Genomic DNA, 26490 nt, shown 5'->3' with positions numbered 1-26490 from the left:
TAAGTCTCTGGGTTTGTAGGAGAAAAGGCTCAACATTTAGGAGGTATTTATATAACTATCTTTGTTTCCCTTGCCACTTGTCTTTATGGATAATCATAAATTGGTTGCATTTCAGTTATATACTTAAAGATCATGATTAAAAATTATTGTGTTTAGATATATTCTTAGTTGGTTAAAGAGCTTAACTTTTTGAGCTATAATTAGGACACATGGTATATAAGAAGGTAAAATTTTAAGTTGGATTGATAAGGAAAGAGCCTGCTAGAGATTGGTGATGAATATAGCCAAAGATATTTTACACCCTCAGAATTAACTTTGTTGACTTAATTAAATGTAGTAATTCAATAGACAGTATGGAACAAGCAAGTTTTAATTGTGTTGTCTCCTAAAGGCCTATAGGACAAGATAGTCCAAAATAGAGTTGGACAAAACCGTCAATAGAAATTCTTTGTCTAATTTTTTTTCTTTTTTCTTTTTTCTTTTTTTTTGTTTGGTGTACTGGGGATTGAACTCAGGGCCTTTGGTATGCTAGTTAATGCTTTACTATTGAGCTACGTCTCTAGATCTTTTTATTTATTTTGAGATAGGTCTTGCTGTGTTGCCCAAGCTGGCCTCAAAATTGTCCTGCCTCATTCTCTTAAGTAGCTGAGATATAGGTGTGTCCCACCATGCCCAGTGTTCTCTCTCTGTTTATTAACATGTAATTGTACATATCTGTGGGGTACAGTGTGATATTTCAACACTTGTGTACAGTATCTACTGATCAAATCAATTACAGTGAGAATTCTGACTGAGTCTAGCTTGTTCCACAGTTCAGGTCAGCCAGAAATGTCAGCATTTCAATGTATGCTTATATTTAGTGCCAGGGATGAAGTCTAGAAAATCGGCAAAGACAATAGCCCTGGATATTAAGCGATCAGGATCTCTTCAAAGAGTCCAAGAAAATGAAGGTAGAACATTCACAGGATTAGACATTGTTATTCCAAATGGTCCGGAGAGAATGAACAAAGGAGAAACAACTTTAGTCTTTCCACCACCTTGGAGGCTAGTTGCATCTAGCCTCATATTATGTTGACCTGCTGTGTGTTCAGGAGGGTAGGAAATAGCCACATGTAACTGTTGAGCACTTGAATGTTGAAACCAAGGGGCTGACTTTTTTTTCCTATTTACCCAGGAATTAAAAAAAAAATTTTATTGGTTCATCATACCTCATCGTGAGGTACAGAATGGTAGAGTCATACATGTACACATCTCACATTTAGCCCTTCCCTAATTCCCACCCCATTCCTTCTCTCCCCGCTTTCTCTCGAGTTCGGTTTAGTGACTTTCTTTTCTTTTCTTTTCTTTTTTTGGTGGTACTGGGGTTCCTGGAAGCCCTTCTACCTTAGGGCTACCCTCCCAGACTTATTGTATATTTTTTTATTTGGGAATAGGGTCTCTTAAGCCAGCACGGCTGGCTTCAAACCTGAGCAATCCTCCTGTCTCCGCCTCCCAAGCGTGGGGATTGCAAGTGTGCGCCACCACGCCCGGCGGTTTAGTGACTTTGATATGTTTGTGGATGTACATCATGCACATTAGGGTGCTTCCCTCTTCCCCTCTCCCATTTCCCTTAGTTAGGTCCTCTTCTTGACTCATCTAAGGTTTCTCCTTCTTTGTCTTGAATCCTTCTTATATCCTATTTTCTTCCTAGTTTCTACATATTAGGGAGAACATCCAACTTTTTACTTTTGTCACTGGCTGTTCTCACATAGCATAATGTTCTCCAGTTCCACCCATTTCCCTGCAAATGATATAACTTTGTTCTTCTTTTATGGCTGAGTAAAATTCAATTGTGTACATATCTCATAGTTTTGTAATTCATTTATCTGTTGAAGAATATCTTGGCTGGTTTCATAGTTCGGCAGTTGTGAATTGTGCAGTTATAAACATAGGTATGCATGCATTACTCTGATAGTTTGGTATTGCTGAGTCATATGGTAGGTTCATTCCCATTTTTCTGAAGATCCCAAGGAGCTGAATTTTTAATGTTACTTAATAAGTTTGAAAATAACTTGATCTATCTGGGCATGGTGGCACACACTTGTAATCCCCGCGCTTTGGAGGTGGAGACAGGAGGATTGTATAGGTTCGAAGCCAGCCATGCTGGCTTAAGAGACCCTGTTTTTTTTTTTTTTTAAAAAAAAGTATAAAAATGGGCTTGGGCATGTAGCCCGGAGGTAGAAGGGTTTCCAGGAACCCCAGTACCACCAAAAAAAAAAAAAAAAAAAAAAAAGAAAGAAAGAAAGAAAGAAAATAACTTGATCTAATTATTATAAAATTTTTATTATGTTTAGAATCATGTGGGCGTGTCTATTTTTTCAACTGTATACTATGTTAAGTCTAAATCAGATCAGGTATCCAGATTGAGATATGCTTTGTATAAAATAGATATTGGTTCAGCCAGATGTGTGTTGGTACACACCTGTAATCTCAGTACTTGAGAGGCTGAGACAAGAATGTTGAAGGTTTGAGCAATTTAGTGAGACCCTCAGCAACTTAGCAAGACCCTGTTTTAACATAAAAAACTAAAAAGGGCTGAGAGTGTAGCTTAGAAGTAAAATGCCCCTTGGTTTAAAGTCCTAGTACAAAAGAAGTAAATACAAAGATATGAAAAATAAAATATCTCAGTTCTCTGTACTACACATTGACATGTTAATATTTTGACTACATTGATTTAAGTAAAATATTATAAGAAGCAATTTGACCTATACTTTTGTGTGTGTGTGTGTGTGTGTGTGTGTGTGTGTGTGTGTGTGAGAGAGATAACCTATACTTTTCACTTTTTTTTTTTTTTTTGCTATACTGGGGATGGAACCCAGGGGCATGTACCTCTGAGCTACACCCTCAGCCCTATATTTTAGTCTTTTTATTTTTGAAACAGGGTGTCACTGAGTTAGGAATGCCCTTGTTAAGTAGCTGAGGCTGTCCATGAACCACCATCCTCTGGTCTCAGCCTCCTGAATCCTGAGATTGTAAGTGTGCACCACCACAACCAGCTCCTTTTCACTTTTGAATGTGGCTCCTAGAAATTTTAAATTACATAACTTGGGTTATATTTCTATTGGACAATATTAGTCTATTCCAGGAGTTGACATACTATAGCTAGTTTTACTTTATAAATATTAATTTTGTAAATAAATTTTTATTAGAAACATAGTCCTGCTAATTTGTGTATTTTCTTTTCTTTTCTTTTTTTTTTTTTTGTGGTACTGGGTTTCCTGGAAGCCCTTCTGCGTCTGGCTACATTCTCACGGGCTACACTCCCAGACCTATTTTTATACTTTTTTATGTGGAAACAGGGTCTCAAGCCAGCACAGCTGGCTTCGAACCTGTGCGATCCTCCTGTCTCTGCCTCCCAAGCACGGGGATTACAAGTGTGTGCCACCACGACTGGCTATTTGTGTATTTTCTATGACTCTTTTTGTGCTGCAGTGGCAGAGTTGAGTAGTTGTTGGTTTTTTGTTTTGTTTTGTTTTGTTTTGGTGGTACTAGGGTTCCTGAAAACCCTTCTACCTCAGGGCTACACTCCCAGACCTATATTTTATATTTTTATTTGGAAACAGGGTCTCTTAAGCCAATGAGACTGGCTTCGAACCTGTGCAATCCTCCAGTCTCCACCTCCCAAGCGCGGGCTTACAAGCATGTGTCATCATGCCCAGTAAGTTGAGTAGTTTTGACAGAGATTGTCTGGCCCAGTAAACCTAAAATATTTACTAGATGGCCTTGTAAGAAAAAGTGTGCTAACTCCTGGTCTTAACCATTTACACAGAGGCCTCACATATGAGAACCCAGTAAATAAAGAAAAGAAGGTTAGCATCTATTCCTTAAAGGAATTCATTTGGGATATATATGGCTGACAGTATCATGGTAGCAATTTGTTTGTTTTTTGTTTTGTTTTGTTTTGGTATTGGGGATTAAACCCAGAGGCCATGTGTCTCCAAGCTAAACTTCTTTATTTTGAAACAGAATCTCCCAATATTGAGGAGGGCCTCACTAAGTTTCTGAGGCTGGTCACGAACCTGCAATCCTCCTGTCTCAGCTTCCCAAGTACTGGGATTACAAGCACTCACCACCATGCCTGGCTAACTTGTTGAATCTTGACTTCTGTCAGTCACAGTTCCAGTAAGAAATAGATGGCAAATAATTTGAGAAGGGTTTCATCACAAAGGAGTGAGTCAGGTAGAGATAAACCATAAGAGGGTGTGTTAGTGCTAGCAGCAGCAGCAGGGCTGTTATCAGCTCTAGGCCTTAAGAGTTTGGGGGGAAAAGAGGTTTTATTCAGTAGAGTGGACTGCCTTGAGAAGAGCAGCTGGCTTCACTGGGAGGACAGAGCCAGTTCAAGGGCCCTCATGAAGAGAAGCAAGAAGATGGACTCTGACTTTATGCTTCCTTTCCTTGATATGCCAACACTTACTGGATTGAAGCCAAGTGAAACCCCACTGATGGGTATCAAGACTGATTTTTATTCTCACAAGCTGATAAGTGAATGGATATTATTGTGTCAGGGATGCTGGCAGAAAACACAAGTTTCCTGGATTGGAGCAAATCAGGTAGCATGTGCATTAGCATATTTGCATTGGTTTTCCCTCACCTCTGACTCCCACTGGGGTGATGTGATGGACCCAGATGCATGCTGCACATGCTTTGAGTTTAGATAGCAACTGAGGAACACTGTACTTGGGAAATATGTCAGTATGGTAATAAACAATAAACAAGTCTATACATAGGAACATTGCCTCACCCCTCAAAGTTGCTTGAATACAAACACAGCTCTGAGAAATGACTCAGGTAAAGAACTTAGGTCAAAAAAATCTTGCTTTCTTGGCATACTCAAGAAGACAGGGAGGAAGAGCAAAAGAGACCCATGAAGGACTATCTCTTAACAATGTATTCCATAAAGATCACTATCCCTGGGAGAGCAGGGTAGAGATCAGTAGGGGATGAATTTAGAGTGGCAGGTGAAAGATACCTGGCATTTGGGGTTCCTTGTGTTAAATTCTTATTGAATTATAGTTAAATCAGTTCTGGCATGTGTCCTTCCCCCTCCCATTCTTTCATCATCAGAAAGAAGGACCTTCTTCCATTAGGGTTATAATATTAAAAATTCTCATTTATTTACTGCTAAGATTAACACATCAGAAAAGAAGCCTCTTTCTCTTTGGCATGTACGTGTGTGTGTGTGTGTGTGTGTGTGTGTGTGTGTTCAGCAATATTAAAAAACTAGCACTTTCTGTTTCTTCCAATGTAGTTAATTATAAATAAAATTTAAAGGATATAGCATGTTTACTAATAGCTATCATTTAAATACACACTGTCTTGCCTCCCCCCAACTATCTTCTAAGGTACTACCTCCTTATATATTTTCTGTCTGGCATATACTTGATCACTGAATACCTGTGGAGTCAAGTAAACCTAGCTTGGTGTATTCTGGAATAAAGAAGCAGAGAGGCAGTTCAAGAACTGTATTGAGCTTTTACATGGAGTGCTTCTGACACTGACAAAGAAGGTCTTTTTGAGATCCGGTGTTACTGTGTTGCCCAGGCTGTACTTGAATTCAAGATCCTCCTTTGTTAGCCTCCTGAATAGCTGAGACTATAGGCCTACACCACCATGCCTGGCAAAAAGTTTATTTAAAGAGTTTTTAGTTTTTAGATTTGAGAACTGTGTTGAATGCTGTCATGATTATATATATAGTGCTTTTACTGGTGCAGTATAGCCTCACATCATGTAAATCATGTTGACAATGACATACATGCACTCAGCATTTGGTGGGCCCCTGCTTTCATGATTCTGTTTGCAATAACATATATGGATGCTCTACTGCTGCCCAGCATCACAAGAGAATGTTGTATAGCTTATCAGTAGTCCAGGAAAAGATTAAAAAATCAATATCCAAAGTGTAGGGTTTTTTTTTTTTTTTTTTTTTGGTGGTACTGGGGTTCCTGGAAGCCCTTCTACCTCTGGGCTACACTCCCAGACCTATTTTATATTTTTGAAACAGGGTCTTTTATGCCAGCGGGGCTGGCTTCGAACCTGCGCTATCCTCCTGTCTCCACCTCCCAAGCGCAGGGATTACAAGCGTGCTCCACCACGCCCGGCCAAAGTGTAGTTTTATTGAATGCATATTGCTTTATACCATTGTAATATAAAAAAAAAGTCATAAGTTGAGTCACTATAAAGCTGTGTTCCAAATGTATACATGTATTGTTGCTTTCACCTTGAGAAATAAGCCACTATAGGCAGAATCCTTTGAGCACTGATCAGGGACACATCTTCTTATGTATTTCAAATTTTTATAGTCATTCAGTGGCTGTTAGCTGTGCTAGATGTTCGTTCTATATTTGGTTGGCAGGACTTACTTGTGACAGTGCTCATACATCTAAGCAACAGCCAGTGCTTGTACAATAGCTAGAATCCCATGCACCAAATTGGACCAAATAAATGAATGCATTCCTTTCATGAATTCTTATCATCAGCTGATACCAGTTAAGCATATTGTCTGATCTGTTACGTAAAATTTTCATGGAGGCTGCTTTGGTGTCATGAATAAGAACAAGACCATATACTTCATCATGTTTTTGTAGCATTAGGCCCATTTATTGTTATTTTAAAGTTGTAGTGATACAGTCTTTTGTATCCATTTTTGGTTTCTTGATTCACTGGCTTTAAGACTTTCTACCTTGTTCAGATACTCAACATTATCAGTAGAGTTTCATATGGACTATGTTTATAAAGAAGAAAAATTAGTTATTTTAATTCAAAGATTTTGAATTAGTCTTTAATTCAAAGACTAAGAATTAGTCTTTTAAAGAAAAGTTTGGAATTTATTAATTTATGTTGGATGATGACATCTACTGGTAGAGGCATAATATTGTATATAGCTCAGCTTGATCAAGAGACTACAAAACTATCTTGAGAAGGTGAATAAGAGTCAATGCCTGAGACCTTTGAGTAAAATCTGAGAATTCCTCATACTTGGTAATGGTGTCTTAAGAGAACAAAAGAAATCCAACAATAAAAAAGACCCACAATCTGAAGGAAAGGACAGTCAGTGTGCTGGACAGCATTAGCTGTGATTTCCTCCTCCATTATTTTAGATTTCAAAGTTAAAATATTTTATTTAAGCTGGGAGTGGTGGCGCACGCTTGTAATCCCCGCGCTTGGGAGGCAGAGACAGTAGGATCGCACAGGTTCAAAGCCAGAGACCTGTTTCCAAATAAATATATAAAAATAGGTGTCTGGGAGTGTAGCCTGGAGGTAGAAGGGTTTCCAGGAACCCCAGTATCACACACAAAAAAAATTATTTATTTATTTATTTATTTCTCAGTACTGGGCATGGAACCCAGGGGCATTGTACCTCTAAGCTACATACACCCCCAGCCCTATTTTTTAGTCTTTTTATTTTTTTGAAACAGGGTGTCACTGAGTTGCGAACGGCCTTGCTAAGTAGCTGAGACTGTTGGTGAACCATGATCCTCCAGTCTCCACCTCCCAAATGCTGGGATTACAAGCATGTGCTACAGTGTTTGGCCCAAAGTTAAAATATTTTAGAGGGTACTTTCCACTAGATTTATTATAAAATTATGTTTCCAACAAGAAGTCATGCTTGTTTTATAGATTTATTATCCAGTTTTGTTATAATTCATCCAGTTTTGTTATAATTCATTCATTTAGATTTTGAGAACAACTATTATTACTTTTGATTTTATTCATCTCAGAAGGAACATGTTTGGAGGTGTATTATCAATTAACAATACTTATGAATATGAAATATTTACTTGTCTTTCTTAAGAATTTGGAGCCACTTGGTGATAGAACATTTATTGAGGATTTTACTGTTTCCTACATATTAATTTAAGAACTTTATAAGTGTTATTCAAAGTATTATTTACTTCTCCAGCAATTTAATGAAGTATTTTTTTTTGTCACCATTTTTCTCATGAAAAAGAGGAGATTAAGTAATTTGCTCAAAGCTAGTCAGCTAGCAGGTCTTGAACATTATTATGCACATCTTTTAATAGAACACTCATTTCTGTTATGTGTAAATACAAAAGTGGAACTGTTGTATCACAGATTATATGTATGTTTGGTAAGTGCTGCCACAAACTACATATTTTCTAAATTTATTTTGTACCCTGATTACTCGTGAGCTCACATTTCTATTAATGGTATTTAGCAAACATTTGGAGAAGGGATCTTTTTAGGTAAGGAAATAAAATCCAGATTTTTATATCTACAGGGTAATGCTGTATAGAAAACATTTATTTTATCTGGGCACTGGGGTACTTACATATAATCTCAGCTACTTGAGAGGCCGAGGCAGGAGGATTGCAAGTTTGAGGCCAGCCTAAACAACTTAGTGAGACCCTCAACAATAAAATAAAAAAGGTTGGAGATATAGCTCAGTGGTAGAGCGCCCCTGAGTTCAATCAATAGTACCACACCAAGGGAAAAAAAAAAAAGAGCACATAAATCTTTGTTTTCCACTTAATACTTTATTAATACCAGATTTGTACATAGACTATTAAGAGAAAATAAATATAAGAAACTCTCCTGCCTAGAAAAGGTAAAGAAGAAGAGGCAATGAAAGTTAAGCAACATAGGGCACTATGTCAGTGGCATATGATTTAAATAGACAATACGAGCCCTGGAATGGCAACAGTCACTGGACTGGAAAGGCCTGGAAGAGGGAAATTTGGAGGAGCCTTGTTGAGTGGATAGAATTGAAATATAAGAAACATTTCATCATGTTCAGTGTTACAGAAAGGTGATAAAACCTTGTTGGTTTGGTTAGAATGAATAATTTGAGTGCAGTAGCTTAAAAAGAGGTTGTGGTCAGGCTTTAGGAAACTTTAAATGCCAGGTTAAATGGATTTTTGAAAGCGCCGTTGTAGATTAAGTTCATTTTTCTAACTGATTGATCTCAAAGCTTTGCTTTAAAAAAAAATAAAACTGTCAAAGTATCAGAATTGTTATAAAATATTCTGTCTTTCCTATTTCATTTTCTTCAACTGGATGAGAGGCCAGGTGAAGGATTTTCATTGGATTTTAGGGAGAATACAGTACCCTTAAGGCAGGTGTTAAAATTTAAAGGATTTTACAAATAGATCACTGGGATTTGTTTTTTTTCTTTTTTTGGTGGTACTGGGGATGGAACCCTTCTATCTCCGAGCTACACTCCCAGACCTCTGGGCTACACTCCCAGACCTATTTATATATATATATTTTATTTGGAAACAGGGTCTCTTAAGCCAGCAAGGCTGGCTTCGAACCTGCGAGATCCTCCTGTCTCCACCTCCCAAGCGCGGGGATTACAAGCGTGTGCCACCACCCCCGGGCAATCACTGGGATTCTATAAGAATCAGTACAATTTTTTTTTTTTTTCAGAATTGAGGATTGAACCCAGGACCATTCTACTTCTGAGCTACACCCCCCAGTCCTATTTTTTATTCTTTTTTAAAATTTTTGCTTTATTGGTGCATTGTAGTCATACATATTAATACGGTACAAGATGCTAGAGGTATACATGCACACATCACCCAAATAGCCCTTCCCCAATTTCCCACCTCATTCCCTCTCCCTCCCTCCTCATGTTTGGCTTAGTGATTGACTTTGATATATTTGTTAATGTATGTTAGGGAAATTCTCTCTTCCCCCTCAGGTCGCCTCATTTGCTCATCTGTAGTATCTCTTTTTTTGTCTAGAGTTCCTCCTTTGATCCATTTTCTCCTTAGCTTCTGCATATTAAGAAAAGCATCTGTTTTCTTATTTTTTTGTTACTGCCCAATTTTACTTAGCATAATGTTTTCCAGTTTTATCCATTTCCCTGTAAAACAAGGTCTCACTAAGTTCTGGAGGGCCTCACTAATTAGCTGAGGCTGGCCACAAACTTGTGATTGATCCTCCTGTCTCAGCCTCCCAAGTACTGGGATTACAAGTGTGTACCACCATGACCAGCTAGTATAATTTCTTTGTGTGTGTGTGGTACTAAGCTACACCTCCAGCCCTATTTTTTTTTAATTCTTTATTTTGAAACAGGGTCTCACTGAGTTAAAAGGGCCTCACTACATAGTAGCTGAGGCTGGCCTTGAACTGCGATCTTCCTGTCTCAGTCTACCAAATGCTAGGTAGGTTTGTAAAGCGTGTGCTACCCTGCCTGGCTATAGTATAAATAATTTTTTGGGGGGGTCTGGAGATGGAACCCAGGGGCATTTGACCTCTGAGCTACACCCCCTGCCCTATTTTTTATTCTTTATTTTGAAACCGGGTCTCACTGAGTTGCAGAGGGCCTCACTAAGTAGCTGAGGCTGTCTGCGAACCATGATCCTCCAGGTCTCAGCCTCCCAAATGCTGGGATTACAAGCGTGTGCCACCCCGCCCGGCTTACAGTATAAATAATTTTTAATGGAGGAACTTATTACTTTCAAAAAGACTTTTGGTGATAGTGGTGTAGAGCCCCCTGTGAAGTGTATTGTGAAATAAATATTTCTGAGAGTCTTTTCCCTTTAAGATCTTATGGTAAAATCTATTGAAGAATATTTCAACAACTTTTCTTCTACGTTAGTATCTTCAGATAATAAGAAACAGATACATAATGAAGCTTCTGCTGGAATTGAAAGAGACACATCAGACATAGCACAAAATTGGTCATTACAAGATCATTATAGAATGTATTCACCAATAATATACCAAGCCCTCTGTGAACATGTGCAGACTCAAATGTCACGGATGAATAACATGGCTTCAAAGAATGGCCCTAATGGAATTCCTGCTGTACCTTGCCATACTGGATCTGGTTCTGGTTAGTGTGAATGGTGTTTTTAAGACTGAATATAAGCTGACATTAAATTGCTTATAAACATTGTGAAATTTGAATGATTTTTTTTCTCCCACTTTTAGAATCTCAAGCAACACCACATTATAGTCATGGCTGTTGTACCTCCACCCCAGTCTGGTCATCTCAACAGCTACCCTGCCCTCCAGTTGTTCATTCTGTGGGTACAGTTTGTATATTATGCAAATAATAGTTTGCTTATAGAATTGTCATCTTAGGAGTGAATATTGAATTTACTGATTGATTCTTAATGTACTAGACTATAAAGACCAATTGTTTTTAATCAACTTATTTTTAGTTAGGAAAATTTTATCAATTTATTAAAGACAATACTGAAGGTAAAGGGGGAAGAGATAAATAAAAAAAGAAATCAATCGTATTCAACACCCAGCCACAGTTGCACTCCGATATAATGCTTTCAAGTTATTCTGTATAGATTTGTTTTTTGTTTTTTAAGTTTGCTTTCCTTTGAAAATAAGTTATAAATTGTATACAGTTTTAAATTCCTTTTTCAGTTAATATGTTATTATAAGCATGTTTCTCTATTATGTACCTTTTATGAGTCAATAGTTAATGCTATATTTTGTGGATATACCATAGTCTGTGTCTACTCCGATATTTTAAGTAATAGCCAGTTCTTTCACTACTGCAACATTTATGAAGTATATGTTCGCAAAAATTTTTTGTATGTTTGAGGTTATTTTCTTACAGTACAGTTTCCCAAAGTAGAAACGTTTGTTTTAGCTCAAAGTTGACTAATTTTTTTTTTTTTTTTTGTGGTACTGGGGTTCCTGGAAGCCCTTCTACCTCCGGGCTACACACCCAGACCTATTTTATTTTTGGAAACAGGGTCTCTTAAGCCAGCACGTCTGGTTTCGAACCTGCGCGATCCTCCTGTCTCCACCTCCCAAGCATGGGGATTACAAGCGTGTGCCACCATGCCCAGCTATAGTTGGCTAATTTTTTGATGCCTTTAAAGTATATAGTATTTTTAAACAATCTATTTTAGTCATGGCCTTATAATGTTCCCATATTGCCAAGTGATCTAATTAAGGTTTAGGAAACCATGAAAATTTCTAATATCAGTTATTTTTTAATATTTCTGGATTGTTTCTTAAAATTAGTGCCTGCAAATGAATGTTCACATTTTTTTTATGGCTAATTTTTCTTGCTTTAGGAAGTTCAAACTGATGGTGATAAACAGTTTGCATCACAAGGTAAAACAATTTCTGTAAACTATCCTGACATCCCAAGGAATTCATTTAATACCAGTCCTGGAGTTCCATGTTGCCTGCCCCAGACTGACAAAGCAGATATTCCAGCATTTCAGCAGCCAAGCCTTGCTAATTGGATTCTGCAGCAACAAGGAGTTTTTAAGGAAGCAGATATACTGAAGTGTTTTCAAACACAGATGTCTCTGTTTCAATCTCATGGAAAAGAAACTCTCCCGGACAGTCAGACACACCGAAGCCCCATTCAATCACAGCCAGCTTTCTTGGCCACTAATGAAGAAAGATGTGCCAGAGAACAAATTGGAGAGGCCACAAATGAAGAAAAGTATTTAAACATACATGTGCAAGATGCAAAAATAGTCAAGAATGTACAGAAGGCAAAAAATGTGAACAAGACTGCTGACAGAGTTAGAACTATAAAGTATTTGTTGAGAGAGCTCAAGGCCCTGGTAGCAGAACAAGGTATAGGAGTACTTACTTTATAATTTTCTTTAGTGTGGTGTTATGCTAAATAACAGTGTCGTATTGTTTAGCTGTCATTCCGATTTAGAATAATTGCTCTGGAGTTTTGGTATTTTCCACAGAACTATGTCTTGAGCTAATCAGGAAGTAGATTCTGCCTATGATATTCTTATGTTTTAGGTTTTGATTCTTTCCTGTGGGTTTGAAATGTGTTGGGGAATATCAAGCATTCAGTTTTTGCTTGCAAGTGTGTATTCACTCTATCTGATCAAAATGAATATTGAAAAAATTCAGTAAAAAGAATTTTTAGAGATAAAATTATAGTGATAAAAGGACTCCTTAATCAACTCTTTAGAATGGACTGATTACTTTTCCTATTTAAAAGAGATAGGGAAATTTCTTTCCCATCATTTCTTAAGTAACTGTTATATTTAACAAATCTCGTTATGAGAAGTTACCCAAACCTTTTTATGTCCTTTTCAATTTATTTTTTTCTCTTAAATCAAGAAAAATATCTTTGAGCTAGGTTGTTATTAGTTTGTTTTCAAACTATATATATGCATGTATATAGAATATATACATGCATTATATATAGAACACATAAATGCATATATATTCTAAAGCTATGGCTTTCACTTGGAATGAGTTACAGATTTGTTATTATGGAAAAGTTGTTGATTGTAGAAGCACTGATGGAATATCTAAAATTTGCAGACTAACACACAGAATCCCAAAATGCTATCGGACCATAGCACCATTAAGCCGCAGGGTTAGTGTATTAAAATTGGTGTTTTCATACCCTCAAATTAATATTATTCTATTAATTAAATACTTTATTATAATAACAATAATAACAGTAGTAACAATGCTACTTATTAAACATTTGCTATGTGCCCAGCTGTATGGAGCACTATGCTGTATTTGGTATGAATTCCCTCATTTAATCCTTAAAGCAACTATATGGTACTATTACTGCCCTCATTCTGCAAAAAAGGAAATTGAGGCTTGGATAATAATATCTTATGCAGTCTTCTCAGCAGGCCAAGAAGGTATTATTACTATTTTCATTCAACTATAAAGAAACTCACACTTACCTAGGCACATGCTTGTAATCCCAGCAATTTGGGAAGCTGAGGCAGGAGAATCATAAGTTCAAGGCCAGTCTGGGCAACAGATGAATAAGTATGTGAAGTAATGGATATGTGAAATAGCTCTAACTAGCCACTCCACAATGTATATATATTTCAAAACATGTTATACATAACATATATATGTAATTTTTTTCAATTTAAGTATCATAGTGTTTTGTTTTATTTATTTATTTATTTATTTATTTATTTATTTATTTATTTATTTATTTATTTATTTTTTGCAGTACTGGGGATGGAAACCAAGGGCATTCTACCTCTCAGTTACACCCCCAGCCCTATTTTTTATTCTTTATTTTGAAACCGGGTCTCACTAGGTTGCAAAGGGTATCACTAAGTAGCTGAGGCTGTCCTTGAACCATGATCCTCCGGTCTCAGCCTCCCAAATGTTGGGATTACAAGCATGCGCCACCGTGCCCAGCATCATTGTGTTTTTAAAGATTAATTTATTTAGAAAAGCAAAAGGAGTCAAATGATTTGACTAAGGTTATACTCTAGAAAATGGTGGAGCCCAAGTCTATCCTGAAAGCCCATGAACAAAACCAGTTTACAAAGATAGCTGCTCAATAATTGAGCATACTTACTGTGTACATGTACATTTCATTAGGAGATAAAAATATTTATGGAATTGAGTAAATTTTTGTAATTTGAATATGCTCTCAATATCTTGATGTTAGGTAATATTTAAATTAAAATATTTTCAGTACAGAGAAAATTTGAATGGTAATGAGGAGACAAAAATGAAAGGACTAAAGATCTAATATCTACCTTGTACCTGTACCTGTTTGGCATCTCCATGTCAATAAAAGTGGTAGAGATTTGGCTAGTTGTATGAAATCTACTTTATTAAATAAAAAAACTATTTTATCAGACCATCTATTTTGCTAAGTGAATCACCTAAATTATTTTTAATAATTTAGAGTCAAAGGTTGTATTATAAGTGTTAATACTGTACCCAATTATAAGAAAGCCTATAACAATCCTAAGAGTCTCCACCATAGATCTTTGGTAAGTATGAACTCGGAGATATGTGTAAACCACTTTCCTCCTTGATTCAACTGAAGAAAATCACTAATAAAAATAATCCTGTGATTTAAGATTAACCTTTAGTTTACTGGACTTAATTTATTTAGAATTATTATGAGTAAGCAAATGCAGACAGCAGGAAAGAAGAAAATAGGATTTGTGTAAGGCCATAAAAAATTGAATTAAAATACCTTTATAGCTAAGTATGTACACATTTATAAAGGTTTTGTTTTATTTGCATGTTGCAATTATCTTGTCCAAAACCAATGCAAAATACTGATTTTACTCATTTCTTCTGTGTTCTGTAGAAGACTCAGAAATTCAGAGATTGGTAACAGAAGTAGAAGCATGCATGTCTGGGCTGTTAGCAGTAAGTGGAAACACAAATATTCAAGTTGAAATAGCACTGGCCATGCAACCACTGAGAAGTGAAAATGCTCAGTTGCGAAGGTAAGAATTGCTTTTTGAATATTTTAATCTGTAGGCAAAGATATCTCACAACCAGAACAAAGGTGCTAAATGAGATATCTAGGACTTTATAACCAAAATAAATTTTCTATCTTACTGTATTTCTACTTTTTCCATTCTCTAACTCTTCTATTCTGCACATTAGTACATATTTTCTTCCACCTCTCTTAACCTCTATTGTCACTTGGCTGATAGTGTATAGACAGGAAAATGAAGTGCCTTAGTGTATCTGTCATGTTAGTCTAGGTTATGCTATAGGAACAGACTTCTAAATCTCAGTGGCATAGTACAGCAGAAATTTATTTCTCCCTCACTTCAGAGAGAAATGGTATATTTTCATGTGCTTCTATAGTACTACATTATGAATGTGCCCTGAGAGAGTGTTACAGTTGCATGAGCTATTATATAAGATGGGCCTTGTAAGGACCTGCACAGCTTTTCAAGAAAATAGAAAGAAAAAAAAATAGGATTTCTAGTTGGAGAGTAACTTAAATTTAAAATCCAGAGTCTATGCAGACATGATACCTAGTGAGATTTACTTGCTTGAGATTATTTCTCTATAGACCTTATGGGGTGTGTGTGTGTGTGTGTGTGTGTGTGTGTGTGTGTGTGTGTACGAATGGCTGGGCTTAAGCTGGGGGTGGTGGTGCACGCTTGTAATTTCAGCATTTGGGAGGCTGAGATTTGAGGATTGCGGTTCGCAGACAGCCTCAGCTACCTAGTGAGGCCCTCTGCAACTTATTAGACCCCATTTTAAATTAAAAAAAAAAATAGGGCAGGGGGTGTAGCTCAGAGGTTGAATGCCCCTGGGTTCCATCCCCAGACCCGCAAAAAAAAAAAAAAAAAAAATTGCTAAGTTTAAATTCTAATATGATCCTGGCATATAAGATCCCTCTTAAGTATTACTTTTTCAAAATAAAATAATAGTAACAGTAGTTAACAGCAGTTACCCCTAGTTTTATTGAATGTTTGTTATATGCCAGACTGTTGTCCTTTATATGTGCCATCTGTAGTCCTCACAATAGCCCTGTGAAGTAGGCATTATGTTATTCTCATTTATACATGGAAAAACTAACAGGTTATGCAATTTGCTCAAGATTACATATATAAAAAGAGGCAGAGTAAGATTCAAACCCAAGGTAATTTTTTTAATTTAATTTTTATTTTTTTATAACTGGAACATATTGAGAGTGGTGTACATTTACATTGTGCTTCATGCCCTACCCCTTTCTTTCCCTCCCCCCCAATAGAGAGTGTCCGGGTTAATCATGTTGTATTTATGCTATTACACATATTCATATATAGCTCCTCCATTGAACAACCTCAGCTTTCTTCGTCTCCTATCCTTCCATTCAAGCTTTGCTGAGATTTCCCCTCCATCATCTGGAATCCCTCTGGTATTACTACTACTCCCTAGCTTGAACATATTAGAGAAAACATATGTTCCTTCTCTTTCTGTGCTTGACTAATCTCACTTAACATAATGTTCTCTAGTTCCTTCCATCTTCTTGCAAATGCTATTACTTTATTTTTCTTTATAGCTGAATAGAATTCCATTGTGTGTATTTCCCATAATTTTGCAATCCATTTCATCTGTTGATGGAGATCGAGGTTGGTTCCATATTGTGGCTATTGCAAACTGTGCTGCTATGAACATGGGTATGCATATGTTAATGTACTTCTCTGATTTCGACCCCTTTGGAAAGATAACCAGGAGTGGTATAGCCGGATCAAATGGTGGATCTATTCCCAGTTTTCTAAGGAATCTCCATACTGATCTCTATAGTGGCTGAACTACTTTGCACTCCCACCAACAGTGTAAAAGAGTTCCTCTTTCCCCACATCCTTGCCAGCAATTATTATTGTTTGATTTCTTTATGTTTGCCACTCTGATAGGGGTTAGATGGAATCTCAGAGTAGTTTTTTTTTTTTTTTTTTGGTGGTACTGAGGTTCCTGGAAGCCCATCTACCTCCGGGCTACACTCCCAGACCTATTTTTTTATATTTTGAAACAGGGTCTTGTAAGCCAGCACAGCTGGCTTCGAACCTGCGCGATCCTCCTGTCTCTGCCTCCCAAGCGCGGGGATTACAAGCGTGCGCCACCACGCCCGGCAGAGTAGTTTTGATTTGCATCTGCATGATGGTGAGTGATGTTGAACATCGTTTCATGTATCTATTGGCCACTTGTATCTCTTCTTTTGTGAAATGTCTATTCATTTCAGTTGCCCATTTCTTGATTGGATTGTTTGTTTTGCTAGTGTAGAGTCTTTTGAGCTCTTTGTATATTCTGGATATTAGCCCCCTATCAGAGTGGTGGCTGGTAAAGATCTCCTATTCTGTAAGCTTCCTCTTTAGGTTCTTGATGGTTTCCTTTGATGAGAAGAAACTTTTTAGTTTGAAGAGATCCCACTTATTAATTCTTGCTTTAATTTCCTGCGCTTTGGAAGTCTTGTTGAGAAAGATACTCCTTGTACCTATTTGTTGTAGTGTAGATGATCCTATACCTTTCCCTAATAACTTCACAGTATCTGGTCTAATTTCTAAGTCTTTGATCCATCTCCAGTTGATTCCTATGCATGGTGAGAAGTAAGGATTCAGATCCAACTTTCTACAAATGGACAGCCAGTTCTCCCAGCACCATTTGTCGAAAAGGCTGTCTTTTCTCCAGCATATGAGTTTGGCCCCTTTGTCAAAGATCAGTTGACTATAGATGTGTGGGTTTGTTTCTGTGTCTTCTATTCTGTTCCACTGGTCAGTCTGCCTATTGTTGTGCCAATACCATGCTGTTTTTACTACTATTGCTCTATAGTATAATTTGAAGTCTGGGATTGTGATGCCTCCTTCTTGTTGCTGAGAATTGTTTTGGCTATTCTGGGTCTTTTCTTCCTCCATACAAAATCCATAACTGATTTTTCCAGGTCTATGAGAAATGTTGTTGGTATTTTAATGGGGATAGCATTGAATCTATAGATCACTTTTGGCAGAATGGCCATTTTGATGATATGGATTCTGCCTATCCATGAGCAAGGGAGATCTTTCCATCTTTCAAGGTCTTCTTCAATTTCTTTCATTAATGTATTGTAGTTTTCTCTGTAGAGGTCTTTTACATCTTTGATTAGGTTTATTCCTAGGTATTTTATTGGTTTAGAGGTTATAGTAAATGGAATAGTTTTCTTTATTTCTTTCATTGTGGATTCATTGTTGGCATTGAGAAAAGCAACTGATTTCTTTAGGTTGATTTTGTATCCCGCAACTTTGCTGAAAGATGATTGGTTAATCATCTCCAGAAGTCTTTTGGTTGAGTTCATTGGATCTTGTAGATAAAGAATCATATCATCTGCAAATAAGGATAGTTTCAGCTCCTCTCTTCCTATTTGAATTCCTTTGATTTCCTTCTCTTGTCTTATTGCTGTGGCAAGAGTCTCAAGGACTATATTGAAAAGGAGAGGTGATAATGGGCATCCTTGTCTTGTGTCTGATTTTAAAGGGAATTCTTGCAGTTTTTCTCCATTCAATATGATGTTGGCTTTGGGTTTATTGTATATAGCCTTAATGATGTTGAAATATGTTTTTTCTATTCCAATTTTCTGCAGTGTTTTTAACATAAATGGGTGTTGGATTTTGTCGAATGCTTTTTCAGCATCTATTGAAATGATCATGTGGTTTTTGTTCTTAGTTCTATTTATGTGGTGAATAACATATATTGATTTGCGTATGTTGAACCAGCCTTGCTTTTCTGGGATGAAACCAACTTGGTCATGGTGTACAATTCTCTTGATATGGTTTTGAATGCGTATAGCTAGAATTTTGTTTAGAATGTTTGCGTCTATGTTCATTAAGGATATTGGTCTGTAATTTTTTTTTGAAGTATTCTTATTTGGTTTGGGGATTAATGTGATACTGGCCTCATAGAAGGAATTAGGGAGAATTCCATCTCTTTAAATTTCCCGGAGCAAGTTGTGAGGTATTTGTATTAGTTCTTCACTGAAAGTTTTGTAGAATTCAGCTGGGAACCAGTCGGAGCCTGGGCTTTTCTTTGTTGGCAGAATTTTGATTACTGTTTATATTTCTTTGTTTGCTATTGGTTGGTTTAGGCTTGCTATGTCCTCTTGGTTCAGTTTAGGTAGGTTATAGGTGCTTAGAAATCTATCGATTTCTTCCATGTTTTCCAGTCTGTTGGAGTATAAATTCTCAAAATACTTTCTAATAATCCTTTGAATTTCCCCTCTGTCTGTGGTGATTTCTCCTTTTTCATTTCTGATTTTAATAATTTGAGTTGATTCTCTCTTTCTTTTGATTAGGTTGGCCAGGGGTTTGTCAATACTATTAATAATTCTCAAAGAACCAGCTTTTTGTTTTGTTGATTCTTTGAATTGTTTTTTTTGATCTCTATTTCATTCATTTCTACTCTGATTTTAATAATTTCTTGCCTTCTTCTTGCTTTGGGATTAGAGTGTTGCAGTCTTTCTAGGTCCTTGAGTTGTGTCATTAGGTTGTTTGCTTGGTGGCTTTTTGTTCTTCTTATGTGGGCACTTAATGCTATGAACTTTCCTCTCAACACTGCCTTCAATGTGTCCCATAGATTCTGGTAAGTTGTTTCTCTGTTTTCATTTAATTCCATAAATTTCTTTATTTCTCCCCTAATTTCCGCTCTTACCCACTCATCATTCAAGAGTGTATCATTCAATCTCCATGTATTTAAATAGTTTATTTTGGGTTTCCTATTGTTGATTTCTACTGTCATTCCATTATGGTCTGAAAAGATGCAGGGAATTATATTTCATCTTTTGAATTTGCTGGTGCTTTCTTTGTGCCCCAGAATGTGATCTATTTTGGAGACGATGCCATGGGCTGCTGAGAAGAATATGTATTCTGTTTTTCCTGGTTGAAATATTCTGTATATGTTTATTAAGTCCATTTGGTTTATAGTTTTCATCAATTCTGCAGAGTCTTTACTCATCTTTTGCCTTGAAGGTCTATCTAGTTGCGTGAGAGCTGTATTGAAGTCTCCCACGATTATTGTATTAGGATCTATTTGAGATCTTATGTCTAAGGGGGTTTGTTTTACAAATGTGGCTGCACCCACATTCGGGGCATAAACATTTACTATCATTATATCTTCTTGGTGGATTGTTCCCTTTAATAAAAGGAAGTGCCCTTCTTCGTCTCTGCTGATGTGTTTTAGCTTAACGTCTATTTTGTTGGATATCAGTGTTGCTACTCCTGCCCATTTTTGGTCCCCATTGGCATGATATATCTTTTTGCATTCTTTCACTTTCAGTCTGTGAATGTCTTTTGCTGTAAGGTGTGTTTCTTGCAAACAGCATATATTTGGATTATATTTTTTAATCCATATTGCCAGTCTGTGCCTTTTCATTGACGAGTTAAGTCCTTTGACATTCAGTGATATTATTGAAATGTGTTGTTTATTTCCTGTCATTTGGTGTTCTATCTTCTGTTGGATATAGTATTATTTCTTCATATTTAGATGCCCTGCTGATCAACTTAATCTCTTCTCTGGTTCTGGAGTCTGCTTCTTTTTTCTTCTTTATGGTTTATTTCTTTGAGTATTTTCTCTAGTGTTGGCTTAGAATTAATGAATTTTTTGAGGTTCTGCTTATCCTGAAATACTTTTGTTTCTCCATCAATGTTGAATAATAGTTTTGCTGGATATAGCAGTTTTGGTTGGAAGTTGTTTTCTTCCAGAGTCTGGATCACATCATACCAGTCTCTCCTGGCATTCATGACCTGGGATATGTAGTCTGGAGTGATTCTTATTGTTTTGCCTCTATATATTACTCGTCCTTTTGTTCTCATTGCTTTTAAGATTCTTTCCTTGACATCTATGTTGGTCATTTTGATTATTATATGACGTGGGGATGCTCTTTGATCTTGTCTTAGTGGTATTCTGTATGTCTCCTGAACATGAAGATCCAAATCTCTTTCCATGTTTGGAAAATTCTCTGAAATTATTTCTTTGAAGAGATTACAGATGCCCTTGGTCTGTAATTCTATCTCTTCTTCAATGCCTTTTATCCATAGGTTAGGATGCTTCATATTGTCCCATAGTTGCAGGCTGCTTAGCTTTTGTTGCTGTACTGATTTCTGTATACTGTTGACTGTGTTTTCAGTTTGAATGAACTGTCTTCTAACAGTGATATTCTACTTTCCATTTCATCTAATCTTCCAGAATTTCTTTCTATTGCTGTCTTCATTTCATTTATTGACTTTCATTTCATTCCAGACCTCTTTCTGATTCTTTCTTAGTGTTTCAATTTCCTCTTTCATTTCCTGTGGACTTGTTTTAAAACCTTTCATCATATTGTAGATCAAGATTCTGAACTCCCCTTCTTGCATCTCATGTAGGTCAGTATTCGTGATTTCTGTTGTCTCTTCATTATTCCTGGTTCTCGTATTTTCAGCATTCTCAGACCTGTTTTTCTGATTTCTACCCATCGATTGTGAGTATTATGTTTAGTTCAATCTTAGTATTAGGAGTTTAGAGGTATTGGCAGGTCAGCAGTGCTTTTCCAATGTTGAGGGTTGGGTGATGGGGGAGGAGCTGGGGTGATGGGTATAGGAGTCGGATAAGGTAGAGGATATGTTTAGGTTGAGAAAGACTTTAAGTATGATAAGGTACTATCTTGCTGAGAATGAGAGAGAGTTAATTAGTAGGAGTCTTGTAGTTAGTAGAGTAAGTATGGAGATATGAAATACTTTGAGTATTAAACAAGGAGGTATATTATGGGAAAAAGTTTTGGGGGAAAAGAGTAGATAGATTAGTGTGGGGAAGTTTGTAAGAGGGGTGGGGGAAGGAGCAAACAAACATAAATAAAATATCAACACCAAATCCCAAGACTATTATGTAATCAAAGAAAAAAACCAACCAAAAGAGGTCGGCCAGGGGTGCGGGGTGGGTGCACATGGGTCCGGTCCGGGGGCGCAGGTGCAGCGTAGGGCCCAGCACTGGTCTCTGGTTCTGGCAGGGCGCACAAGGCACACGACATTAGCACTAGGGGCCAGGGCGTGCGGCGGGTATACACGCTGGTCGTGGACCCGGTGCATGACCTGGAGGCCCGAGGATATCTCACGGGCGCACCGAGCTTTGTCCGCCCTGGAAGCAGGCAGGGCCCCTGAGGTAAGTGCCCGGGCTCCACCGGGGGGCAGGGTCTAGGCGCACAAGGTGAGTGCCAAGTTTAGGGGTGGGGGTGGCACAGTCACAGGCAACTAGCAGGGGCACAGACAGGGCGTACAGGATAGTGCTGAGTTCTGGGGCGGGGGACAGATGCCTAGGACCAGTGCCAGACCTGGGGCGCACGCTAAGACTCGCAGCTTCTCTGGGCACACTCCGATACCTGGCTTCCTTGATCCAGACGGGATGCCGCCTGGTCCCGTCTTTGGTGAGCACACAGGATTCTAGTGTGGGCGCCGCTCACTGTTTAAGATGAGGCTCTGTGACCGTTTTCAGTCTTTTGGGTTATTTTGCCACGGTGGTATCAGTCAGTACTAGGGAATAAACCCAAGGTAATTTGATTTCAGAGCACAAGAATCCTAACTTGTAAACTTTGACACCATCTTTGCTAAGAAGAATAGACTGACATTGATACATCACAATGTAGGTTTATTTTGTAGAACATAAGAATAATGCTATAAATCTATTTAATATAAACATGTATTATATTTAAAGGAATAATAGAAAATCAAATAATTGATTTCTAAGCATACTAGAAGTTAGTCTCAGATATTTTAACATTGTTACAATAGAAATATCAATGGTTTTTATTTATTTCCTTAGAACATCATATAAACTGGCTAATTTGTAAGCCACCCAAGAAAATGAAGCCTATTATATTATTGGCCACCAATTGTTTTTAATTTTTTTTAGAAGGTATTAACTTAATTGGCACTAGAGCCTTTTAGGCTGTCTGTCTTTAGAAGACAATTACTGGCTGGATGTGGTGGCACACACTTGTATTCCCAGTACTTGGGAGGCTGAGACAGGAGGGTCACAGGTTTGAGGACAACCTCAGCAAGTAGTGAAACTCTCAGCAACTTGGTGGAACCCTGTTTCCAAATAAGAAATATTTTGAGCTGGGGATGTAGCTTGATGGTAGAATGCCTCTGGGTCCAATCCCCAGTACCACACATAAAAAAGAAGATAATGACTGTATAGCATGTCTTGGTCTTACCACTATTGTTTACTTGACCTTTTAAAAGATGAAATTAAAGCCGGGCGTGGTGGTGCACGCTTGTAATCCCAGCATTTGGGAGGCTGAGACCAGAGGATCATGGTTCGCGGACAACCTCAGCTACTTAGTGAGGCCCTCTGCAACTCGGTGAGACCCGGTTTCAAAATAAAGAATAAAAAATAGGGCAGGGGGTGTAGCTCAGAGGTTGAATGCCCGTGAGTTCCATCCCCAGACCTGCAAAAAAAAAAAAGATGAAATTACTGAAAAGTGAAGAATTTGTCATATGTGCTCCTAAAGAATTATGAGGTTTCTAGTAGTAGTGTAGGAGGTTTTTTTTTTGCCACTTTCTAATTTTTATTTGGAAAGAATCACAGTTCACAAAGCTACAATGCATAGGCTTATTTAGAAATGATTTTTATAATTTTAATACAAAATTTTATAGTTAGACATTTGGAAACTATGTGGGGTTTTTTAGCTAGAAAATTATTTCAGTACTTTCTTGAAGTTTATTGCCATCTTGTGGCTTATAAGAATAGCCAGGAGCATTATTTTTATGGCATCGTGGCATTTTGAACTGTACAGTTTTTATATGGAACATTTAACAGTTATCCTGTTTTGTCCTGTATTTAGCTTTCATCTTCCCCACCTACTAGGTGTCTGCAGTCCCCCATTCATTTTGACTACTGAGACCCCTAGTACATCCCCAAATATTCTGGGTGGGGGAGCTGGGAACAGGATATTGCTTTTTGTTAAGAACCATCAAGCTAGAGAATGTCTTCATATTTATATTACATGACTACTTCCTGATTATAGACTCAAATATAAGACCGTTAAGTACCCATGCAGAACAGAAAAAATGTAATTGGGAGTAAATGGGAGGAGTCAAGGGGGCATTAAGGTTTTTGTCTTTATAATTTGATAAATGGTTACATAGTTCCTTCAGATGGAAGCTATTAAAGGAAGAATAGATTTGATTTTTTAAATTTTCATGTTATTTTTTAGAGAGGAGAGATAATGGGAGAGTCAGTGAATTAAGATTTAGACATACTGAATGTGTCATTTAGACGATCTGGAGATACATATGATGTGAGTCTGGAGTACAGGAACAAGATCCAAGATAGAAATATAGACTTGAGAGTTATTCACTGAACACATTTTTATTGAGCTTTTACTGTGGATCTGGCACTGTTAAAAATACTGGAGACAATGGTGATTAAAAGCATGTAATTTGTTATTAGTGTATAAATGGTGAATTAACCAAGAACAGCCAAGGATGAATTGCTGGGGAATAACAGCTTTGTAAGAAAGAATAAAGACAAGCCTGTGAAATAAAACTGAGAAGAAACAATGAAAGGAATAGCAGGAAAACTAGAGAGACTAGTGTTATAAAAGCTTTGGGAAGAAAAAATATATCAGAGAGATCTGTGTGTACATAACATTCTAAATAAACAATCAGCAGCAAGGATAAAGATGGGTCCAGAGTAAGTATCACAAAGATGGGTATGTAGCTTAGCTTAGGGAGGAGGAACTCAGGTTTGAGGCTAGCCTGGGCAGCTTAAAAAGACCTTGTTCTAGCTGGGCGTAGTGGCGCATGCTTGTAATCCCCGCGCTTGGGAGGCAGAGACAGGAGGATCGCGCAGGTTTGAAGCCAGCCGCGCGCGCTGGCTTAGGAGACCCTGTTTCCAAATATAAAATGTAAAAAGAGGTCTGGGAGTGTAGCCCAGAGGTAGAAGGGCTTCCAGGAACCCCAGTACCACCAAAAAAAAAAAAAAAAGACCTTGTTCTAAAATAAAAAATAAAAAGGTTTAGAGTTGTAGCTCAGTGTTAGACACCCCTTACCCCAGGTTCAATCTGGAGTACCACAAAAACCAAATATTGAAATAGTATCCCATAGTTGCAAGGAAACTAAAGATAATTGGCTCTCCCTAAAGGAGGAAAGAGAGTTTGAAAGAGTGCTTAAAGAGGAAGACAGTAAAAGGAGGAAAACAATAAATTTGGTGTGCTCAGAAAAATAAAAGAGAAAAATTATTAAAACTAAAGCTCCATTCAAAATGAACAAAAATAATTTTAAAAACTAATTTAAAAAAATTTTTAAAAAGCAAATCAACAATAAATAAACATGAAGTTTAAGATATTATAGTCCACTAGAACTTAAGCAATATGAAGACTGAATTGTTGTATTAGTTTTGGGGATTTATTTGTCCCAAGTCTTTTTTAATTGCTACTAAATTTATAGTTCCATGTCTTCTAACAATATTAGCTTGTTTTTCTTCCTCAACCCTGTTTAATTTTATTGTGGTTACACACACACACACACACACACACACACACACACACAACCACTTGTAAATACACATTTTAGTGGCATTAAGTACATTCACAATGATATGTTCCTCTCATCACTATGCTCCAGACTTTTTTATCCCCTGTAGAAACTCTACCCATTAAACAGTAACTCTTTCAGAAGTAAATTCCATTACCTCAGCCTCTGTAAGCTATATTCTTTTTTCTCTATAAACTTGTGAAGCCTGACTTTTTTTTTTAATCTCATTGGTTTGCTTCTATATTTTTAGTGCTGAGAATTATACCTAGCCTTCACTGTACTCAGTATTTGTTACATATTGGTTACAGTGAATGGATGGTATAAAACCTTGGAGAAATATCACAAAGCAAATTAGAAAAATGACAGTCTAAAAATTATAAAGAGCCAGACTTGGTGGAACCCACCTATAATCCTTGTACTTGGGAAGCTGAGACAGGAGGATCACAGGTTTGAGGACAGCCTCGGCAAATAGGGAGACTGATCAACCTAGCTTAGCGAGACTGTTTCCAAATAAGATCAGGCTGGGGGTGTAGCTTAAACGTAGAATGCCTCTGCATTCAACCCTCAGTAACACACACACACACACACACACACACACACACACACACACACACACACTATATTATTAGAAAGAAGATACATACATAAAAGAAACAAGAGGCAAAATTTTGAAAACAGAACAAAAGATCCCAGAAAAACTCACACAAAAAAGTACAAAAGAAAATAAACAAAAAAATTATATGTGAAGAAAAAACTATTAAGTTGGATT

The 26490-nt window shown here is 37.2% G+C and overlaps 1 protein-coding gene across 2 annotated transcripts in view; it reads left to right on the top strand.

Annotated features, from left to right (window-relative positions):
• Nucleotides 1–26490, top strand: part of CCDC14 (coiled-coil domain containing 14) — a gene marked incomplete at both ends in the record, with an annotated part of 58835 nt that overhangs the window by 9575 nt on the left and 22770 nt on the right. For both annotated transcript variants that reach the window (XM_080696801.1, XM_080696800.1), the window contains 4 exons: nt 10604–10840; nt 10939–11033; nt 12051–12567; nt 15050–15191. In XM_080696801.1, the coding sequence (XP_080552927.1) occupies nt 10604–10840; nt 10939–11033; nt 12051–12567; nt 15050–15191 (991 nt within the window). The remainder of the gene's footprint in view (nt 1–10603; nt 10841–10938; nt 11034–12050; nt 12568–15049; nt 15192–26490) is intronic.

This window comes from Muscardinus avellanarius, assembly GCF_963383645.1.
Source record: "Muscardinus avellanarius genome assembly, chromosome: 5".
Taxonomy (NCBI): Eukaryota; Metazoa; Chordata; class Mammalia; order Rodentia; family Gliridae; genus Muscardinus; species Muscardinus avellanarius.
This window is presented reverse-complemented; position numbering and strand designations above follow the sequence as displayed.